Here is a 20,774-nt window from a genome sequence, read left to right as displayed (position 1 = left end):
AAGTTACTCTTTAGGACCCTTATAACAATGTGTTTGTACAAAGAAAAGCAAATCCAAGGAGTATCTGTCATCTCAGACCAGGGTCTGAGGGTGGTGCCATTTTAATTACATCAGCTCCAAGGAACAGATTAGGTTAAGGAAAAGAAAAAAGGAGCCCAGAAAGCTGGAGCAGTTGATGGCAGGTAAATTGTTAGATTTTGGGTTATGCCAACCACCAGACTAACATCTCAAGGATACAAAATACATTCAGCATAAAGGAAAAAAGTTGGGAAAGGTGTAAATATTGAACTGAGTTGTGGTGCACTTGATCCTGATGCTACATCTCTGAATGGAGACAAATGGAACATGACTGTGTTTAAAGCCACTTTTCCAGCACAGGAGATTGCTACAATGGCACAGTGTCACACCTGTACCAAGGAGTGAGTCCAGCACACCTCTCTAAACAGGGACTGGTTAACCTTCACCTGAAGGGTTTGTCTCTGAATATTCTTCCTCAGCCCTTTGCTCTCTCATTTCTTAACATGGGGGTTGCACAACCATTCAGCTGCAAACCAGTTTTGTTTTCATTTTAGCTTTCACAACCTTCATGTTGTCTTTAGACAAGTACAAGGTAGTGAGGGGGTTTCTTTGTTACCTTTCATTGAAATATTCATACTAAGATGGAAAATTCCAGGGAGCAGTTAAGAAGGAGAAGGCAGGATTACCATACATCAAAGGGAAGCAGCATTTGCTAACTCCTTCATTTTACACGTATGTGATTCACAAAGTGCTTCATGAAAATGGAAAAGTGATCGAGGAATCACTCAGAGGAATCACTCAGGTCCGGACAAAAAAAAACAAACTAATAGCAACAACCTAATTTCCATGAAAACGGGCTGGTCTCCAAAGCATCTGCCAAGACCAGACACTGTGGTGCTTGCAGCTTTCCTTTGTTTGCTCTTCAAAGCAGGTAGAGCCAGGAACATTCCCGTGCCTCATGCCAAGCTGTAAGATGTGGTACATGACTTTCAGATGAGGGAATTTCACATTTCTCCCTGAATATTTCACACTACTACAGCAAGCAGAAAAGCACAGACGCAGCTGAAATGAGGAGGAGATTAATTGAAAGGCTAAAAATGGATTCTTCAGCATTACTCTGTAGTATGGGGAACTGAGAAGGCAATTAAAACCAACATGAAAGGAGATTTAATTGCAAATCAGCGAAACCTGCTGAAGCACAGATAGCACGCGGCAAAGAATCGCCCCACCTGAGGCCCGAGCCCTCCGCAGAGCAGAGCGCTGCCCTCAGCTCCATGGCTGCTGATGGCGAGGATGAGAGCGGCCCTTCCCAGGGCTCTGAGGGCGCAGTGCCCGGGAGCGCCTCGCTGTGCCCAGGCTGCCGTGATTCACCCGTACACACACAGCCACACAAGGGAAGAAATGCGGCACAAACCCACCCAGCCCCTCCGCGGGGAGCAGCAGCACAGCCCGGCCTCCCCTCCCCATCCTGCCGGGCCCTTCCTCCAGCGCTGAGGGAAAAACTGAGGCGGGTGCAAGGAGGGCCCGTGGTGAGCCACTGCCCGGCCACGTCGCTCTGCGCCATGGTTTCTGTGCCTGGGCTTTTAAATCTGAGCTCTAGGGACTCCTAACACCTTCCCCGAGGAAGGGCACGGGGGGAGCCGGGAGAAGGGGGAGAGGGAGGCCCGGCAGTGATGAGGACACAGCGGGAGGACAGGCGAGACTGGTTGGGAGGGGGTGGGAATGGAACGAGGCAGGGTGGGAACACCCTCAGCCCGTCTCTTTGGTCAGGCAGCTTTTAGCATTTCAAAGCGTCTCTTTCCTTTGTGACTCCAACCGCTGACTAAAACAGGCAAGCAGGTATTTACAGGATCAGCCAAGCCCCTCCTGCCTAGGTGGCCTAAAAGGCATCGCTGCTGTGTCCTGCAAGCAAATCGCGGTGTCTGATCCAAGGCTTTCCTGGTGCCGGGCAGGATTATGGAAAGGGAGAGAGCAGCGCCGGCTGTGGGAAATGGGAAATGTCAGGGCCCTGCTGCTGCTGCTGGTAAGGTGAACCCTGGACTCGCTTCGGGAGGCGTCCCTGAGTGCTCTCCTGGGTGGCAGGGTCCAAAGAGGCACGGTGACAAACACGGGGACAGGCCTTCCTGGGTGGCAAAATCCGAGGAACAGGCACAGTGACAAACACGGGGACAGGCATCCCTGGGTGCTCTCCTGGGTGGCAGAGTCCAAGGAACAGGCACAGTGACAAACACGGGGACAGGCATCTCTGGGTGCTCCCCTGAGTGGCAGAGTCCAGGCACGCACAGTGACAAACACGGGGACACCGTCCAGCCCCCTCCTGAGCAAAGCAGCCCGAGCCAAAAGCAGCCCACGGTCGCAGGCACCTGATGTGCTGCTTGTTCCAGAGGTACAGGGTGGGGTACAAGGAGGGGAATCTGCTTTCCTCTTCGACACAGAGAACATCAAAGCTGTCCTAAAAAATTAAAAGCTTCTAGACGGGCTCTTGGTGTATTTTAAAACGCAAAACTGACTCGTTTCAAAGCACTCTTTCCAAAGGTTTTTCCTGAATGTACATCACATGCAATGGAAAAACACTGCATGCCTGGCATTTAATATTTTTCACCTGTGACCCAGGATTGATGTCTGTGTAACTCCCTGATTTAATCCAACGACATGTCTCAGCAAGAACAAAAACCTTTCAGAGTCTGAAAAGAAGTTGGAAAAAAATAAAGCCACGCTCAACACTTCCCCTTCCCTGGAGAGATAGGAGTGCTGCTTGCCCTTTCCTGACGATAAGCATATCCTGGTGGTTAAAAATACATTTTGCTCTTACCGTAAATTCTCCATTAGGCAACTCCTTCAGCCCAGCCCACAGTGTTGGGGTTGACGATTCCTTAGAGGCCACACGTGACAGAACTTGGCATGTGCGCCCAAACGCGCTCAGGAAAAAGCAAAAGTAACAGCTCTGATTCTGCTGCCATTGCCTTCACCTGGAGCAGAGAAATCTGTGGAGTGGCAAAAACAGTCAGCTCAAATGGCTTTTACCAAGACCCCATGGACTCCACATTAATTTTGTAACTTTACAGCTGCTTCCAGACAAAAAGTTATGGGTTGTATTGAATTCTGGACAGCAGTAAATTCTTCTGTTAATTTTACTGTTTCCAGTGATCATTGTGCAAAGGGACAACTCAGCAAAATGGACCTTAGTGAACAGCAGGGTCTGGCTGCTTGATTTGAGATTCTGAAGGCCAGAAGCCTGTTCTCCACCTGGAAAACTCGGCCTGTTGAAAGATGGCTCCAAAACTTGGGCTATGCAAAGGACACAGATGCCACCTCTTCCCAAGGAGGCACCAGCCCTGGGAGGAGCCTGGCTCAGCAAAGCTGGGGCTGCTCACACACCCAGATGCCTCTACCTGCAGGGATCCTTTGCCAGCTGCATGCCTCTCCTAGCAAATTCCTGCCAGGAGAAAGCTGATGGGACACTCCTCTCTCAGGCTGAGGTAGAAGCTGGTGAACAACTGTGACTCCCTGTGAAACAGAAATCACCAGAGTCACAAGTCCAGGTTGCGTAAACTTAAAACTTTGCCTCCTTGGCAAGCATCTTGCAGTTAAGGAGGCACAGAGAGGCCTTGCTCCCAGGCATCAAGAGCTTCAGCTGAAAATCCTGTTTGAAAAACCAGTTCTGGATTCTACCTGTGAGACTTAAGGAAAAAAAAAAAAAATTGAGGGGTTAAAAAGAGACAGAAATGGGAACTTCAAAAGTTATATCACCTCTGTGCACAAGAGGTAAAGGAAACCAGGCAGCAGCCCTCTTCCTTTTCTGTTAGGATTCCAGGCTGTGGAATAAAGATAAATCCAAGTTCACCCTCCTGTCTTTGTTTCCAAGACTTAGTAAGACAGGGGAGATATGGCAGAGCCCATCTACACAGCCATAACCATAGGAACACCAGCAACAAGGGTAAATCAACACGAGATTCCCTATCATCAGTCTGTGTTTACACTGGAAGCCTCTAGCTCCCTGCAACAACCTGGCTGGCAGTCCCGGACCTTGGTATGGCTGTGGAACTAAGTAAGGAAAGGGATTTATGGGACAAATGTAAATTTTTCTGTCCTAGTTACCACCATCTCTTTCAGAACATGTATTTACAGCACCTGGTTTCTGCACTCTGCTTTGAAGCCGTGCTACTGCCTTCCCCCTCACTCCCCTTGCCCAAGCTGCCCCAAACCTCAGCTTTTCCTTGACTCCTACCTCCCATTTGGCCTTGCCTCAGTCCTTTTGTTTAGGAGAAGGTAGAAAGAGCTCTGGGTGTTTTCCTGAAGATCAAACCCAGGGGAGGCAGCCCCAGCAGAGGCAAGGGCCGGTACCCCAGTGCAGGGAGCAGCACAGCACAGAGGTAGAACATTGCTCAACTGGAGTTGCAGCTGCTTGGCATCTGAAAAATGTGCAGGTCTCTGAACTTGCAGGGGTTGTGTCTGCACGCTGTGACACAGCCAAGGGTCGGGATATCAGGCAGCCCTGGAAGGAGCTGTTTGTACCTGCCCTTGGGAGAGGTTATGCTTCACATATTTTTCTCCTCTGCTTTGAAAGGTCACATGGAAGAGCAGTATTTGTGAAGGTGACTGCTGGGGAGAATGGACACCTTGAAACAACCATGAGAGCTTTTCCAAGTGAGCAGAAGCTCCTTCCCACTCCCATTTTTCCTGGCCTGGCCGTTGACAACATCCACAGCCCAGAAACGAGGAGCATTTACTGCCTGGGCAGAGCCAGGGAGGGACTGAGCCCGCCTCCCCTCATTTCCTCATTGCCTTTCCTCCTCCATTTATTTCCTTTGGGTTTTCCCCTTTCATTAAACTTCTGGCATGCTGAAATGTTTAATAATAAAACAGATAACTCATGGGAGATGATATTTATAAAATCTACTTCTTTTTTTTTTTACTTTTTGTAAGACCTTGAGAGAAATCTACGTTCTTCCTTTTAAAATTAAAAAAAAAAAAACCCGAAGGTGCAGTTAACAAGTTTTCAAACAATCAATGTTTTATTTGGTTAATTTATTAAACACCTTTAAGACAATTAATTTTGGTCTGTACCCTTCTATAAAATGATTCAAGTTCTGAACAAACCTCCAATACATAAAGCAAAGTTACTTTTACCATACGCAAATTTCAGATCAAAATACAACACTCTGTTCTCTTACATTTATAAAACCCGGTCAAATACAAACAACATTAAAAAAGATAAAACACTTTCACTGATCCTTGGTACAATATTACAGCACAATTTGCACAGTGGCAACTAAGTCCTCAAAGCACAAGTCAAATACTTTAAAAAGGGAGCCTCCTTTTAGTCACCCAATGTTCTAAACGTAAACAAAGCGAGTGCTACTGAATCCAGGAAAATTCCCGTGTCCCTTTTCATACCATGTGTGAGCCACAAAGCAATTCTGCAAGGGAAGCTACTGGTGAGTAACCAAAGAGCTTTCCTACTTTGCTGTTACCAGTTTTTGTGCAACTATTCCATGAAAATAAACGAATGGAGGTGGACCAGACTCTGCACTGGGCAATTTATGGCAACTAAAGTAAACCAAGAAATGAGTGTTTTTCTAAAAACAGACCATAAATCTATATTTAAAAAAAAAAACAAATAATACCAAATTATCATGGGTACAACTGGAGTAACTGCCTTTTGCTTCACCTTCAAGACATCTAATAAAGACACAGAGTGTTTTCAAATTTTGAGTTTGTTCAATTGCAAAACCCAGTGTTTCAGCAATGGGTCAAAGTGCCATTAGAATTGCACATTTTTCTTTAATTACAGAATGCATGGTTGCATGAAACGCTCGTTTGGTGCTACACCTGAAAGCCTGCACTTACACTAACCTGTGAACGTGTGGGATCTCCTATGAAACAGAAACAAGAACAAAAATTAAAACTACAAACATAAAATGATAAAACTCAAGTCTCAGTTGATAGACATTTCTGGGAAGGTCCTACTTAGCAAACCTTGCAGCAACACCTCGAGAAGAGAAAGTAAAACCAGAAAAATGGATGGGTCTGATGTGTCCCCTCGGGCTGTGCTTTGCACAGGCAGTCAGGGCAGTTGTACCACAGTGCAACTGAAGGGGTTTTGCCTGAAGTTCTGCAACCCCTTCATTTCCCCCACCCCCAAACCACTGATTTTACTCACAGTTCAATTGTAACTTCAGTTATTCAGTCTCATCTAATGTGAAAATGTGTACATAATTAAATGGAAAAGCACACTAATGTATCTAACTTTCCTCTCTCCTCCCTCCCCAAACTCACACCAAACCCATGAGGACACCACACACTCCAGAACTTTTCCTACCTGTTAATGTTCACATAATCCTGACAGAACAGAGAACTGCAAACTGCACAAATAATACATAGTTAAATAATGCTCAAGTGTAAACAATACAGGATGGACATGTTTAATAAAACCCTAGTGAAGTACAGCAAAAACTTAATTTCCTAATTTAGTGTTTTAAGTGCAATTGAAACGCTGCTGTACCACCCTTCTGCAAACACATCTCTCCAGAATATAGCTGCACTACTAGGCTTATTCCCTTAAAGCTACATACCCATGCTATAACTCATTATATTGACTTAATGCAAATATTTGTGGGGAAAATTAATTTACAGGGTTAATTAAAATCTTTTTAGTATTCAAAAGGAATGATAGTAAAGGGATCAACATGGAAAATGTGGTAATATATGTTTTTTAAAAGATTTCCAATAATTCTAACACAAAACAGCAAGTATATTTTGAAAAATGCATAGAAAGCCTGTCAATACAAAAATCCCCACTGAAATTACACAACTAAGCAATTTTAATCTAAATATTTTATGTGCTTTTCTATAAAGGCCACTTTGACGTACAAATACAAAAAAATTTACATTTTTCCCCAAAATAAATTCTTTGTTCCTCAATTAAAAATACTGAATATGGAAGCATAACAACCCTCTCTCATGCCAGCTGCCCATCTGCAGTGGCTATTTCTGAAGAAGAAAATCTCCTAATATTTTCAGTTACCAAAAGAAATAAGAAATGGTTCAGCCTGTGGTCTGCTTAGCACTAGGAAAAACCTGGGGGAAGGAATGGAACAGGCTGAGCCCCTTACACTGCACGTGCTGGGGAGGGAATGGATGTACACAGAGAGAGCTTTCCTGCTGGTCTCCCAGGCTATGCACCAAAATCCCTGCTTGGAATCAGAGAAAGAAATCGAGGTCAATCTGAATTAAAGAAAGACAAAATAGAAAAGGGAGTTAGGAGGCAGAAACTGTACGAGGTCCTGGGTGGGTTAAGTAAATGAAGAATTCAGGATCACCTGGGAGAGGAGAGCTCCTCACGGGAGGCAGAACCAGGAAAAACTGTACCCGTTTTTAACAGGGGGAGAAGAGGAACACAAGGAACAAATTTCATTGGAAAAACGAAGCAATGGGAGAACAAAGAACCTTTACCAGCAGTCCTGACCACATGGGCATTTATCACTGAATTGCCACAGAAGCAAAAAAACCAAATTCACACAGAAGCAGCAGAAATGAAAACGTACTTGGACTGATTGGAGACATCACAGGGATTCTTTACTGTAAGCACCAGATCCACAACTGACTGACACAGGGAAAACAAGACAACACCAACCCAGGGGGCACAGCAAACCCCAAACACCTGCCATGCTCTAGGGCCGGGAGGTGCAAATGTGGTAAAGCGGCACTGGGGGGGTTACAGGACAAGCTCCAGCTGACAACACCATGGGACAACAGGAGGGACACACATGGAGATCACATCATCCCGAGCCAAAACACCCAACAACCTGACCCAGCTAAACTGCTGGGCCAGGCAAGGGGACAGGAGCAAAAGCAGTGAACTAGAGTTGATCTGGATACGAGATTCTTGGGCAGCCATTGAGTACAAGCTCTCCTAACCTTGGACCAAGGACTGGGTTTGGAAGGACACAGGAGCTGCACTTCTGTACCACAAGGAATTCAGCTCTCTGGTGTGCTGTATTGCATAGTTTGATTGAGGTCAAAGAGCATTTATGTCTTATTTTTCCCTGTTTTAAACAGAAGTAACTCAACGTACTCCGATCAGAGCATTCCAAACCCTGCCCCCGAGTGATTAATCAATTAATTTCTAAAGATTTTGGGGTGGACAGATAAAAGGCAAAACTCCATTCCCACACAAAGCACAGAAGGACCCACAGAACAGGTACACACATAAAAAGCCTGTAACAGTAACCACATCTGTAATAGAGGAGTCGGAGCAGGACAGCTGGATGATGGGGTAACCCTTGCTGTCCAGCTGCATGCCACAGATGGTAAAGAAAAGGTGAGTGCTTTTACCTCACCACACCAATGTGCCTTTTGTAGAAAAGGTGGCAATATATTCTGACAATATCCTGGTAATTATCAAGACCTTAGATTTGACAGAACATTGAACCTTTAGGAGAGTGGCAGCAATGTGACATCACATTCCAACACCCTCCTATTACTTGGTTCATAGAATACAGATATCATAATTGGATTATTCAATAGCTGTTTCATTCTCTTAAGATATAAGAGACTATTTGTACTGTACAAAGTCAGACTAAGCACACTAGTTATTATTCTTATAATACATATTCATATTCTTTAACCCAATCCCACAAGATTCATGAGACTCAATAAATATGATTTACCAAGGGAAAACTCTGAAGATAGAGCATCTAATGTGAAGAAATTTTAGTTTTTCCTCCTGAAGGTAAAACAATTCCAGCTTATCAGGGTCCCACTCTGGACTATGAAGCAGTGGGCATACAAAGTGGGATGCAGTTTCACATCTCTGGTTTCTCAAAAAAAGAAAAAAGTGCAGTGGAAAAACAGATGGCCAGAAGCTCCCCAGCTCTATAGGCCAGTACCTGTGGTTCCACACTGCAGACATAGCTCCAGAAGTTTCAGATTTAAATACAACAAATGCAAAATAGTAGATCTCCTATAACAGCCCATAAATGTTTATATCATAAGGAACAGTGTGGACTCATCCTTACCTGTGCAGCAGGGAGCAGCTGCAAGGCAAGGAATGATGCTGCTCCTCAGCCTTCCCTAGAATGAGAGGATCAAGAATTTGCAAGCTCAGTAGGTTTCTCCATGGCCCCTCATTTATCAGCTGTTTTTCAGAAGCACTGCAGGTAACACAGATACTCCTGTGAGGCCACCAACTGGTGGCTCCTCTGCAGTGACAGCCTGGATGAGTTTGGATGGTCCAGAGGGCAGCACCCAATGTGAGAAGGAGGGGAAGGACAAGGCAGTCTCTGGACTCTTTTCAAAAGGCTAAAGGGCTCTTAGAGTAACACAACTGAGAAATGCTACAGCACTGGGACTGCAGAGCCCAGGAGAAGGCAATAAATAACCTGCTGTCTGAGATGGGACAAATTCAAACATCAACCCTTGATCCTTCCTGCTGCTTCAGACAGGGCAGGAGTAGGACTTTATGTGCTTCAGAGAAAGAAAAACCTTCCTGTAGCAGTGTAACCAAATGCCTAAACCAAACTGATGATACAGATCAAACAAAAATAAAGACAGCTCCTATGCAGGACTAAGATTCAGCTCTCTCCTCCATGACTTGTGTCTGCAAGAGCCACTCCTCAGAGTGCCCAATGTCACTGCAATGGCAGCACTTGGAGCTTCCCTCCTCCTTCCTTGAGCACCTGTGGCACCCAAACCCTGGGGGCTGAGCAGGAGGGGTCTGAGACAAACCCCACTCCAGGCCCAGCATCCCAGCTGTGCCAGCCACATGGGTCAGCCTGTCCCAGACACACAGCCACGTCCTGGCAAGATTAATATTTATGGAATAGCCACCATGATGCTAATGGAAGGCTCTGGAATTAGCAGCTAATTGGTACAGTCTGCAGAGTTATGAATAGCTCCTTGTTTCACCCCTACTATTTGTGCATGGCCACTAAAATGTTTGCTACATTGAAGTCAAAGTTAGTATGAGCTGCTCCTCAGAATTTTAGAGGAAGATGTTCTCCATGAAGCATTTCTTGGCTTTGCTTTTACAAAGAAAGGAAAAAGGTAGCATTTTCCCATTACATTTTGTATTATTAAGGCCTTTGACAGTTTGGAAGCCATCTTTATGAAAAGGGATGCTTTTCAAAATAGAGATTGAATACTCAAAGAAAAACTCCACAGAACAAACACAAGCTGATTACCAGCTTATATTGGTACTTTTAGAAGTCAAGCACAGTGTCAGGAATTCAAATCTATGTCAAAATAGCACCTTTAGAAGCAGAAGAAAAGACATCTTTTAAAAAACTTTTTCAATCTAAGCAAAACCCCACATACCTGAAGACCACAAAGAAATGGGCAATGACATAAGTTCAGGTATGGAAGGTGGGTATTGATTTGAACAGTTTTTCCCCTGCAGATGATTAAATGGGGAACTCCACAGAAAAATATCTAATTAGACATTACAGAAAAATCAGTGAATCTCTCTGTTGAGATAATGTATCAAGTTCACAGGCAAAACAGAGTAGAGGAAGAGAGAAAACTTTTTGATCTTTCCTTAAAGGAGCAGAGACTTCTATTTTTTAAACAGATCTCTTCCTATTTAGAAATCATCAGGACAGCCTTTCAATTGCTACTCTCATTTCCAAGTATAATAGTTACTATCAAGTAATAGAAATTTTTATTTACTTTTTACAGCAGCTGCAGGTCAACCTTGGTCTTTTTGTACAGAAACATTAATTTAAAATGAAATTAAACTGTCCTTGGGCAATGATACCATTCTGTCCTGCTTCTTGTCTGCTTTTAGGTTTTTTTAATTGAAGGACAAAATGTGATTTAAAACAAAACAAAAAATATTTGACAAAGTGCAAAGAAAGAAAAAATGAGGTAGCTGGGCATAGGGGCTTTTCCCCCCAGGACAAGGGTGCCAGGCTTCCACCACAGTGACACACACGAGGGACTGGGCTACACCTGCTCTGCCTGCAGCTCTGCTCACAGGGGTTCAGCTGATCTCTGACCTGCTGGCAGCAGTTTTACAAGCTCCATGAAAAGTCATTGCATTGTGTACTAAGCACTGTCCCCACACACACTGATGTGCAGAGATGTGCAAAGCCTGGGTGAGTTCTCACAGGGAGCAAGTTGGTGTGGCCACCCTGCTCTGACCCACAGGAGCTGTGCTCCCAGGCCCATGGGCACAGGCTGGCTGTTCAGAGGGAGAGTGAAAGCAAAATCTTGTTAATAACAGCAAAACACCTGAGGCCAGAGGAAACAGTGTGCATGGAACAGCCAGGACCTGCCCCTGATGGGCTTTGGGGTCCAAACACTGAGGGCAGTCAGTGGTGGCAATTCCATGGATTCTGTACCAAACCCAGCCTCTTGCCCCCCTGACACTCACAGCAAGGCTTGTGCAGTATAAGGAGAATTTTGTACTGAACCTTCTCCACCCCTCAGCACTGCAAAGGAGCATCCAGGAGCCCCCCAGAACACAGCTTGCTGTCTACATCATGTAGCCAAGATAGGACAGAATACTCACCATGCATTGCAAAAGGCAGACCCTTAAACACTAACATGTTTCAATTGCAAGAAGCAAACTTCAGGTTTTGGAAGTCAAGAATTTAAAAAAAAAAAAAAAAAAAAAAAAAAAAAAAAAAAGGCAAGCTAAAAATTGACTTAGCAGGTGTTTCCCCAAGCAAACAAAAGCTAGAACAGACTTCATGTTCTCTAAGCAACCCAGAGGAGTCCTTTGCACTAGTTTAAGACCAGCTCTGAAAGGGTCTGAAAGTATTTCTTAAGAGGGCACTCCCTGGCTTCCCTTCAGAAAGAAACTATAGCAAGAGCTTTACAGAATGTCAGCTGTGTTTAACTTGATCACCTCAGCAGATACCCCTGTGCACTGCTTTATTCACTCTAACAAATAAACAGGCTTTGCTTTTTAATACATAAAAACAGCGAAACAAGTGACAGGGATGATAAAGCTTTCCCGCTATCATGTGTAAATTAATAAAGCAGATTAATAAAACCCAAAGCTTTTGCATGTGAGGTTGTTCAGGAGAGAACCTCAAGCCCAGCCAAGGATCAGGTTTTTATAGCACACTGCCTTTTGCAGATGGAAATTTAAACTTTCCAAAATGGCTTTTGCTTTCATCAGGTACAAATTTGTTCCACAGGGCTTTTTTTTCCTGTTCTGAAATTGGCAGCCCAATAACAGAATGCACAGAAATGACACTTGAGAAACAAGTGCACAGCTGGTGGCAGGAGGTCAGTCAGGCTCTGACAGGGTTTAGAGCTACAGATGAAAGAAACTTGACCTCGACAAAAACTGAGGTTGTCTCAGCAAGAAACTCAAAAGAAATGGAAGAAAGTCAAATAAATTAAGAAAAAAAAAAATTAAATTAGTGCCTCAGGTGGTAATTCAAAACCCCTAGTATTAAAAAAAAAAAAAAAATTATGTTTTATCAATAAAATAACACTGATTACACACAGGGGATGCTTTTTTCTATTATTGCAATCAGACCTGTCAGCTTTTACCAGGGCTCAGAACCACCTCACTTCATTATGCAAATTCAAGGGCACAGGTAGGCAGTGGCATTGAGCAGCTTCATGGACTGAAGTGCTCTGGCAGGTGTTCTCTGCTCACAAACCCTGCAAAACTACTGGGCATCAAGATTTAGCCTTTTTCCATTGAAAAGCTCCAATCTTCCAGCTCACTTTTCAAGATATTCCAATAGATTATTTCAAACAACCTCCAGATATTATTCTATACCAGTCCTTTATGTATTGCAAATAGTTTTATAACTAAAAAACAGCTACCTAGAATAAGTAATTAAAAAATATTATTCAGATTTGGTATCACCAATTAATTTTCAACATAATCACCTGTTGGTGGTAGCTCATAGTTTAATACTCTTATTACCCTTAATCCTTTTAAACAGATGTTTATCAAGCTGGGCACTATGAATGGCTTTAGTCTCTGTTTTTAGGTAACATGTTAATCAAAATTTTGGGAGAACTGATTGCTGGAGCACAGCAGCAGTCAGACTGCAGAGTCACACTGGGCATGGCTGGTCAGAGGTGTCACCTTAAACCCTGGCTGCAATCCTTCCTACAGCAAGGAATTTCCCCGGGAAAAAAAAAAAAAAGAAAAAAAAAAAAGAAAAAAAAAACCCACACCAAAACCCATAGGGATGATGGAGAGCAGGTGCCAAACTTATTAAAGAACTTCAGAGCACACAGAGGTGACCCCCACAGAAAATGAGCAGAGTTTCCCCAAACCCCACTGCCTTTAGCTTTTACTGGCTCACCTTCCCAAGCCCTGTGCTTTCCTCTCACAGACCATGTGCCCTGGAAACACAGCTCAAAAAAAAACCAAGGAAGAGCATCAGAAAATGGCAAATGTCAAAAGGCTGCAGCAGTGACGACTGAAACACAGGCCTGTACTCAGTCCTGAACGGGAACAGGAAATACTCCTTTGGGAAGATGGAAATAGCAGCTTCTACAAACACGGATGCAATTAACACCCCTCCCACCCACCTGAAGGAGCCATTTAAGTACTCCAAAGAGCTAAAGAGAACACAACCCCCAAATCCTCAGTGCTAAATTAGAGGCAGAAAAGATCCATTTAACACTAAATTAAATATAATTCCTTGGAAAGCATTGCTGTGAGTGGCACCAAACCACACTTCAGTTACAATGCTGTCTGCCCGTGTCCCTGGGCACAGCCACATTTCCCGAGGCACAGTTTCATTCTGCAGGTCGATAAATGCAAACAAATTGTACTTAATCTGAACAGTTATAATTTTAAATACTAAAGCCTGTTGTCAGCTGCCTTTTATTATATATTTGCATGGCACCAGTGCTCTAATAAAGAGCAAAGTGTCCATTTGCATCACATGGAGTGATACTCAAGGCAGCTGTGAAGAGTAACACAAACCTGCAGAACAGTATTAAAAAAAAAAAAAAGAAGATTTACATTGCTTCCAATAGCATTCATTTAAAAAAAAAGAACCACTGCTCTTTTTTGGAACACAGTGAATTTTAAGCATATCTGTATTTTAGTAGAACAGTTGAATTATTGTTATACACAGAAGAACCCAAAAGTTTGGCACTTGTAACAATTTGGATTTGTTATTGCATCCTCCACCCTGCATGGCACGTGCATGGTAGCAGAGCCCCTGCACAGCATTTACAGAACAAACTGAGAAACTGCAGTTAAAACAGGGGAAAACCTCCCCAGACCCCTCTTTCTGTACTTGTGCATTTACTGAGTCATGCAGGCACCAGAAATATTGCAAAGCAACCCAAGCTGCCTGGTGTGTTCTGGAGGGGGAGCTCAGAAGCCAGGCGGTTCAGTAGCTTTGATAAAATCCTTATTTTCATATCAAGATCTGTGCTCCTGAAGGCAGGCTGTGTGCCTGGCACGTGCTGTGCAAACACCAGGGACACAGCCTGCCCACAGCTATCAGTGAGCTGATTTTGAGCTTCCTTTGGTTTCAGATTCACCTCTGTCCTCTTGTGTAATTTTGTATTAATTTGCCTTCAATTTAAAGATGAAGTACCCTCAAAGCTACAGAAATTCACTTGACCAAAAGCAGCTGGGTTGACACTTTCACAATAACTAAAATTTAAGGATTAGCTGACAAAATATTTAAGGACAACTAGACCTTGCTATGGTACAGCAAAACAGAAGACTTTTCAGAATGCCTCTTATTCAAGTTATAAAACCAGCAAGGGAGAGGATCTGAAATCCAGCCCTGACTCTTTAGGAACATGAGCATCTGTCAAGGCCAGGTAAGGAACAGAGCCAGGCCAGGCATGTGCCTCCCTCAGAAACTCAAGGGATTTATTTTATGAGAGCAACAGCACTTTACACCTTTGCTTCTGTAATCTCTCTCTGCTGTGCAGAGCAGCCACAAGGCTACAAGTGTAAAACAAGCACAGAGGACACTGCTGTGTGCTTACAGTAGTATATTTTCCCCCCACTTTTCCCCCTAAAATTGACAATTCCAAAATTTTTCCAAAATTATCTGTGGCACATGAAAAAAAGGAAGAAACTTTTCTTGGGGGAATTGTGGGAAGGGATGGAATAAGAGAAGAAAAAAGCCACCACTCATCCCATCTTCCACAATTCCTACCTGTATTTGGTGATTTTCTGATTTCAGTAGCTGAAGTTGGTCCAGTTCCTCAGCAGGGAAAGGAAAATGGATGCAGAGGCCCAGCCCAAGTGCCTCAAGCTCAAGGTGGCCCAGCCAGTCCCCATCCTGCATGAACAGCTGGCCAGGACACACATTCAAACTGTCACCTGTTGAGGACCTGGCTCAATGTCAGTGCCAACAATGAGCTGGGAGGAATTAAGGCCACTGTGCTAAGCAAGAACAACTTAAACAAGGTTCTAAGCTGCCAAATCACCTTAAACCCCTGGACTGCAACTCAGAAAAACTCCTGAGTTGTTCAGCTATCATGTGCAGAGATACACAGCGCCAGGAGAGCAGGGACAGCTGAGTGGTGGCATTTACCAGTGAACCCAGTTCAATCTAGAGCTGTTTGCACATTCAACACTCAGCAAACTGGTGACCTCCCTCCTCTCAGCACCTCTGGTACCATCACAGCCTCCCTTCTGAAGGCAACCACCCCTTGGAAAAGAGAAAGAGAAGCCAGGGGTGAGCTCTGCCTCTTCACCCCTACACCACCACTGGTACAATCCCTGCAGAAAGGAGAGCCTTGGTTTCAAACCACACTTATGGTGCGGTTACAGTTCTTCACTATAACCACACCATAAGCCTTGCTCCAAATTCTGAGGGAAATCGAACCTGGTTATTGCACAATCCAAGGGACACACTCACAGATCAGAGCTGGACAGACAGACAGACAGGAAGACACATCCCTTCCCTCCTGAACACACAGAGGCTAGAACAGCTCCTGGATCAGTCCCACAGACAATGCAGAAGGGGAATGGTCCCATCCCCTTAGGCAAGGCCAAGGAAGCCAGTTTTGAGATCTCAGGAGTGCCTAAATCTTGAGCACCCCAGAAAGCATCCCTGGAGAATTGGTCCCAGCCACATTGAACAAGTACAATGTGCTCAGAAATTCAGTTTGTGACTGGTTCAGGTACAGAGGCTTAAACTTCTTGGTCAAATCTCACTGAGTGCATTCACAACATGTTCCAATCACCAGCAGATTTGTTTCTTTTATTTATATTTTCTTTAATAAAAAAACAAACTAAGAACGCCTAGTGTTAATCCTACTCTAAGTGTAAACATTTGGTTCAGTAACTTGAACTGCAAAACACTGCTAGAGTATTTACTTGGGTTTATCATGTGCATTTATCACTTACGTTTTCTGGATGCTGAATGCCCTCAAGTGTACTGGGAAGCTACAGGGACTCGGGAGATAGCAGCTGCAATATTCTCAATAACATTTTCTCAAGTTTTCCAAGCCACTTAGAAAACTGAGCTCAAAGTGAAACAGATACTTAGAAACATTCATCACTTTTGAATATGGGATCTTGGCACTTTGTCTGAGGAAAAAAAAATTGATCCATGTAAGATTTTTTAAAAAAGGGAAGTTTAACAGATAAACTAACAGCACTTGATTTATTTCACAAGCCAGCCAAGGATGGAAATAGTGGTTCACATTTCTGTGGTAAAGCATTATATATAAATTTAAAATCCAAAGACATATATATACACACACCAAGTTACTGCAATGCATAAATATATAAACTTTTTAATATGCCAACTAATATAGGTCAGAAAATCGATGTATATACTTCAAGTTTTGCAGCACTTCAGCATTGTAAAAAATAAAAATAAAAAAGGTCAATGGATTGGCTGCTGCCCTTTTCCCCACTCTCCCACACTCCTCTGCTCAGGAATCAGAGTAATTCTAACCCCACATCAGTGTTATGGAAGGACAGACCAGAAATAAGTTTCAGAATGGCTCTTCAAGGACTATTTAGTGAAATACCAATATTTTGAATTAGCTTGGGATCATATTTCAACGTATGTAAGATGATTTCAATAAAGATGACAAAGGTTTACACTAACACAACTGAGGGCAGAGTTTGGCTTGTCTGAGGTCCACAGAGTTGCAGAGTGGAAAGTCTTGTATGTAGTTATAATACTGGTTGTACAAAGTCTCTTTTTCTGAAGGGCAGGAGGTATTGTTTCTATTTTCCATCTCTCCCATTTTATTCCTTTTAAATAAATACAGGGTATGTCCCACCCATCACAACAACAAAAAAATCAAAAATTGAGGTAAAACTGTTCTACCAGCTAATCTTGACTACAAATAAAAAGTCAATTAAATATCACTACTGATGTGAACAAGGCTTAGTAAGAAATAAAACGTAAGATACTAAGTTCTTCACTATAACCACACCATAAAACCCAGCTTTCAAAGTCAGACAGCAGTAAACAAGACTGTACTGCAGCACAGTAATCATTAGTAAACCAACTTTTGATCCCAATTTAAAGTCATTGTACAAATTTTTCTTAACTCTTGTCCAAACCCCATGTTTTCTGCAAAATAAATATATCCTTGTCATATTTCACCTTTGTTCTAAGAGACATAAAATACACCTTTCTACAATCCCCAGTCTTAAAAACCATTCTTAGCTTGCAAGCAATCTGAAGTAAAAAGGAACATTATTTAGTTTGTCCTTTTGCTCTTACCAAAAGCAGCAATCATCACTAACTGTTCCAAACATGTCTTTCCTTTTCACTTGAAGGAAAACAGCCACCAAAGCCCACCCAGAAGCACACGCCACCCACCTGCAGACCAGTTCATCAGGCTACTCGAATGACAGCATAGGAAAAAACTGTTTACTTCTTTGTGGTGTACTGTATCCATTTTCTGGGGTGTATCCATTTCAGATTAGTCCATTTTATATATATTAAAAATATTTGTCAGAATGAAACTGTTGCAAATCAATGAAAAACCGTATGTACATACCTCCACCATTTTTTAGGCACAGACCTTATCTTTTGAGAAAGGACTAGAAATAAAAGGTGCAATGACCAACAACTCCTGTGGCCTCATGCTCCAACAGCAGCACACCAGGGAGGTTGGTTGTCATGTAGCTTCTGTGTATTACAGCTATCCAGTTCCAGATAGCACATGGATTCGTATCAGTTCCCCGCAGGGGAAACGCACCTGAAAGCTTTTTTTGTTTTTTGCTTTTCAATAAGCTTCGCCAAAGGAAACAGATTCCCACCAGTTTCAGACCCAAAATCCTCCTTCAATAACAAGGTTTAAACTCCAAATGGTTACGACTGAAGGTGTTTCCTTGATCTCCCCCTTCTATTTTCCCCCTTCCCTTCTCTTTAATGTGTACTTAAGTTATTTGTTCCCGAAACAAGTACTGAGACTCAAGCTTTGTAAGCATTTAAAACAAAAACAGTTACCATACCAAAGCACAGCATACAGTGTAATTTTCAGCTGTAATTTCTCAGCTTTTCCTTTAAATAGAGCTAGATTATGGTGGACTGCACAGAACTCTTCCAGTCTTGTCCCCTGGCAGCACGGGCTCACGGAGAAGGTACGCGGATGCGGAACAATCCCTGCTGCAGCTGCAGCCGGAAGAGTTTGCAGTTGGCGATGCGCAGCGCCGCGCAGCCCGTCCGGCGCAGGTCCGAGGGGAACAGCGGCTTGGTGCGCTGCCAGGTGCCTGTGCTCCTCTTAAATTCCCTAACATAGTCATAGTTTGTACCTGAATTAACGAAAGAAAGAGATGGAATGCTTAAAACTCACTGCACCTGCCACCATTAGTAAGGCAAATATGTGAACGAGAGCAGGCACAGAAACACAAACCAGTGTCTGCATGGGTGGTTGAAATTATTGTCAAAAAGGAACTACTATGACATTTCTGATCTACTTAAACCCATCAAACTTGGAATTTTGTTTGCTTATATTTTGGAGAAAGCCCTGCTACACACTCATATACATACACATGGCCACAAAAGTCTTCCAAATCTCTTTTACAGAGTGTGGCCAGATGCTGGTGGCTCCGAACTGAGTGTCTGATAGCATACATCAATTTGGTTGGGATTGAGAGCCAAGAGTCACTATCACATCCTTATGAACCACTGGACGATGCCCCTAGAATGCAGAATTGCCTGTTTCCCACTGCAAAGACAGGAGTTACAACCTCAGGCACTAACAGGTCTTCTTACACTTAGATAAAAGCAGTAACACACTCTTAGTCTTGACCTCTTGTGGTCTTCAAACTAATCAACCAAATCAAGCCAATGTTCATGGCACTGAACTTGTTACTGAAGAGTCGAAAGCCAACCTGTGTGTTTTTGTATGTCCAGCATAATCCCCTTGAGCCACAGTGACAGAAGTATCCCAGCTTCTTATTTTTAAAATATTCAGTCTTCATACCAAGTATTGAAAATATTGGAAGGAAATGAGCATAAAGAGGTTTTTAGTCTGGTTCTGACCTGTATCGAGATCTCCAATCACGTATATGCTGGCTCCGATGGGCACAGCTCCATACACAAAAGAAGAGCTAGTTGGGATACATAGGTTCTGGTCATTTAGATAAATCCACCTGTAAAAATAACAATTCAAAAACAGGATTTGATTTTTAGTGAACACATTTAAAAAAATAATCCTGAGTCTTTTTGCAGCTGTAATCTTTGACTCAAAAGTAGAGTGTACATATTTGTTATGTAAAGGGAACATTGTATAGTTTGGGATAGTCCTGGTTTCTCCCAGCCAGGAAAAGCAGCTAGTACTGCTGACTGCTGTATCCTAAAGTTGCTCAATTTCAGAATTGCTCCACTCATCTGTATAATCTACCTCTAATAAATTCTTCTTGCAGCCACACAGTGTGACCTTCTGGAAGGGAGCAGGCATGTTAGAGAGCCAACAACAGCAATGCCAGTCAGTCTTCCCTACAGAGAAAATTTTAGGCAGTTTTGTCTTAAAAATAGTCTTTAAATTGTCTTTAAAATAAACACATATAAATTTTAATGATCCATAGTAAGGGAAAAAAACAATTGCTATAGCAGAACCTTGTTATTAAGCAGTGTCTCTCCCATATAATTCTTCAACTTCTTTAACAGTTCTTTATCAGGGACAACAAATCCTTGCCAGCTATGAAGAATGAAGCACTTGGCAATGCTTAACTTCAAACAAGGGATAAAAGACTGGAAATCAAAGAGGTAATGGAATTTGGAAAAGAAATGTCCTTTATCTGGAATTGCCACAGATCTTCCCAATCTCATATCAGGCTCTTTTCAATCCCTTTCCAGCTCCTACAGTAATCTTACAATTCCCCTGTGTTCACTGTAAGCTCAGGCTCATTTCAACACTACATCAGCCTGATCTTTCCACCATGTGAAAAGCAGTTTTTCTTGTTGAAGCCTTTGGAAAACAGGCAGGGATGTACTCCTCATCCACGTGGGATGCTGGTTTATAAAGAGGTCCCAAGAGTTATCAGCATCCTCTCTGTGGTTCTGAACAAATTCCTACAAAATGCTGCTGCACCCTTGCAGATGCTGTCACAGTTACCACACACAGACCCTGACATGTACAAATCCAGGCATTTCAGGAGACTGCTCCTACACTTCTTATTAAAGGATTTACAGAGAACATAAAGGTCTGAGAAACCTCTGAAAATCATCCCATATATTTTCATGGCCATACCAGGTTAATTTGAAGGAAAAAGTTAGAAAATGCCCTCCCAGATACTGCTGATCTTTGAAAATTCTGCATCATTTGAACTCCTGATTCAGAAGTAAACCACTCTTCTGGCCCTGAAGGAGATGCTGCTC

The 20,774-nt window shown here is 43.1% G+C and overlaps 1 protein-coding gene across 1 annotated transcript in view; it reads right to left on the bottom strand.

The window, feature by feature from the left end:
• Positions 1-4,720: 4,720 nt before the first annotated feature.
• Positions 4,721-20,774, bottom strand: part of GAN (gigaxonin) — a 40,167-nt gene continuing 24,113 nt past the window's right edge. Inside the window, exons 10-12 of the mRNA XM_059481449.1 lie at positions 19,437-19,546; positions 16,328-18,703; positions 4,721-4,860 (exon numbers count right to left, since the gene is read on the bottom strand). Coding sequence (XP_059337432.1) covers positions 18,522-18,703; positions 19,437-19,546 — 292 coding nt within the window. The 3' untranslated portion in view covers positions 4,721-4,860; positions 16,328-18,521. The remainder of the gene's footprint in view (positions 4,861-16,327; positions 18,704-19,436; positions 19,547-20,774) is intronic.

The sequence above is a fragment of the Ammospiza nelsoni genome, chromosome 13 (assembly GCF_027579445.1).
Source record: "Ammospiza nelsoni isolate bAmmNel1 chromosome 13, bAmmNel1.pri, whole genome shotgun sequence".
Lineage (NCBI taxonomy): Eukaryota > Metazoa > Chordata > Aves > Passeriformes > Passerellidae > Ammospiza > Ammospiza nelsoni.
The sequence above is the reverse complement of the archived record's forward strand: the minus strand, read 5'-3'. Positions and strand labels throughout refer to the sequence as shown.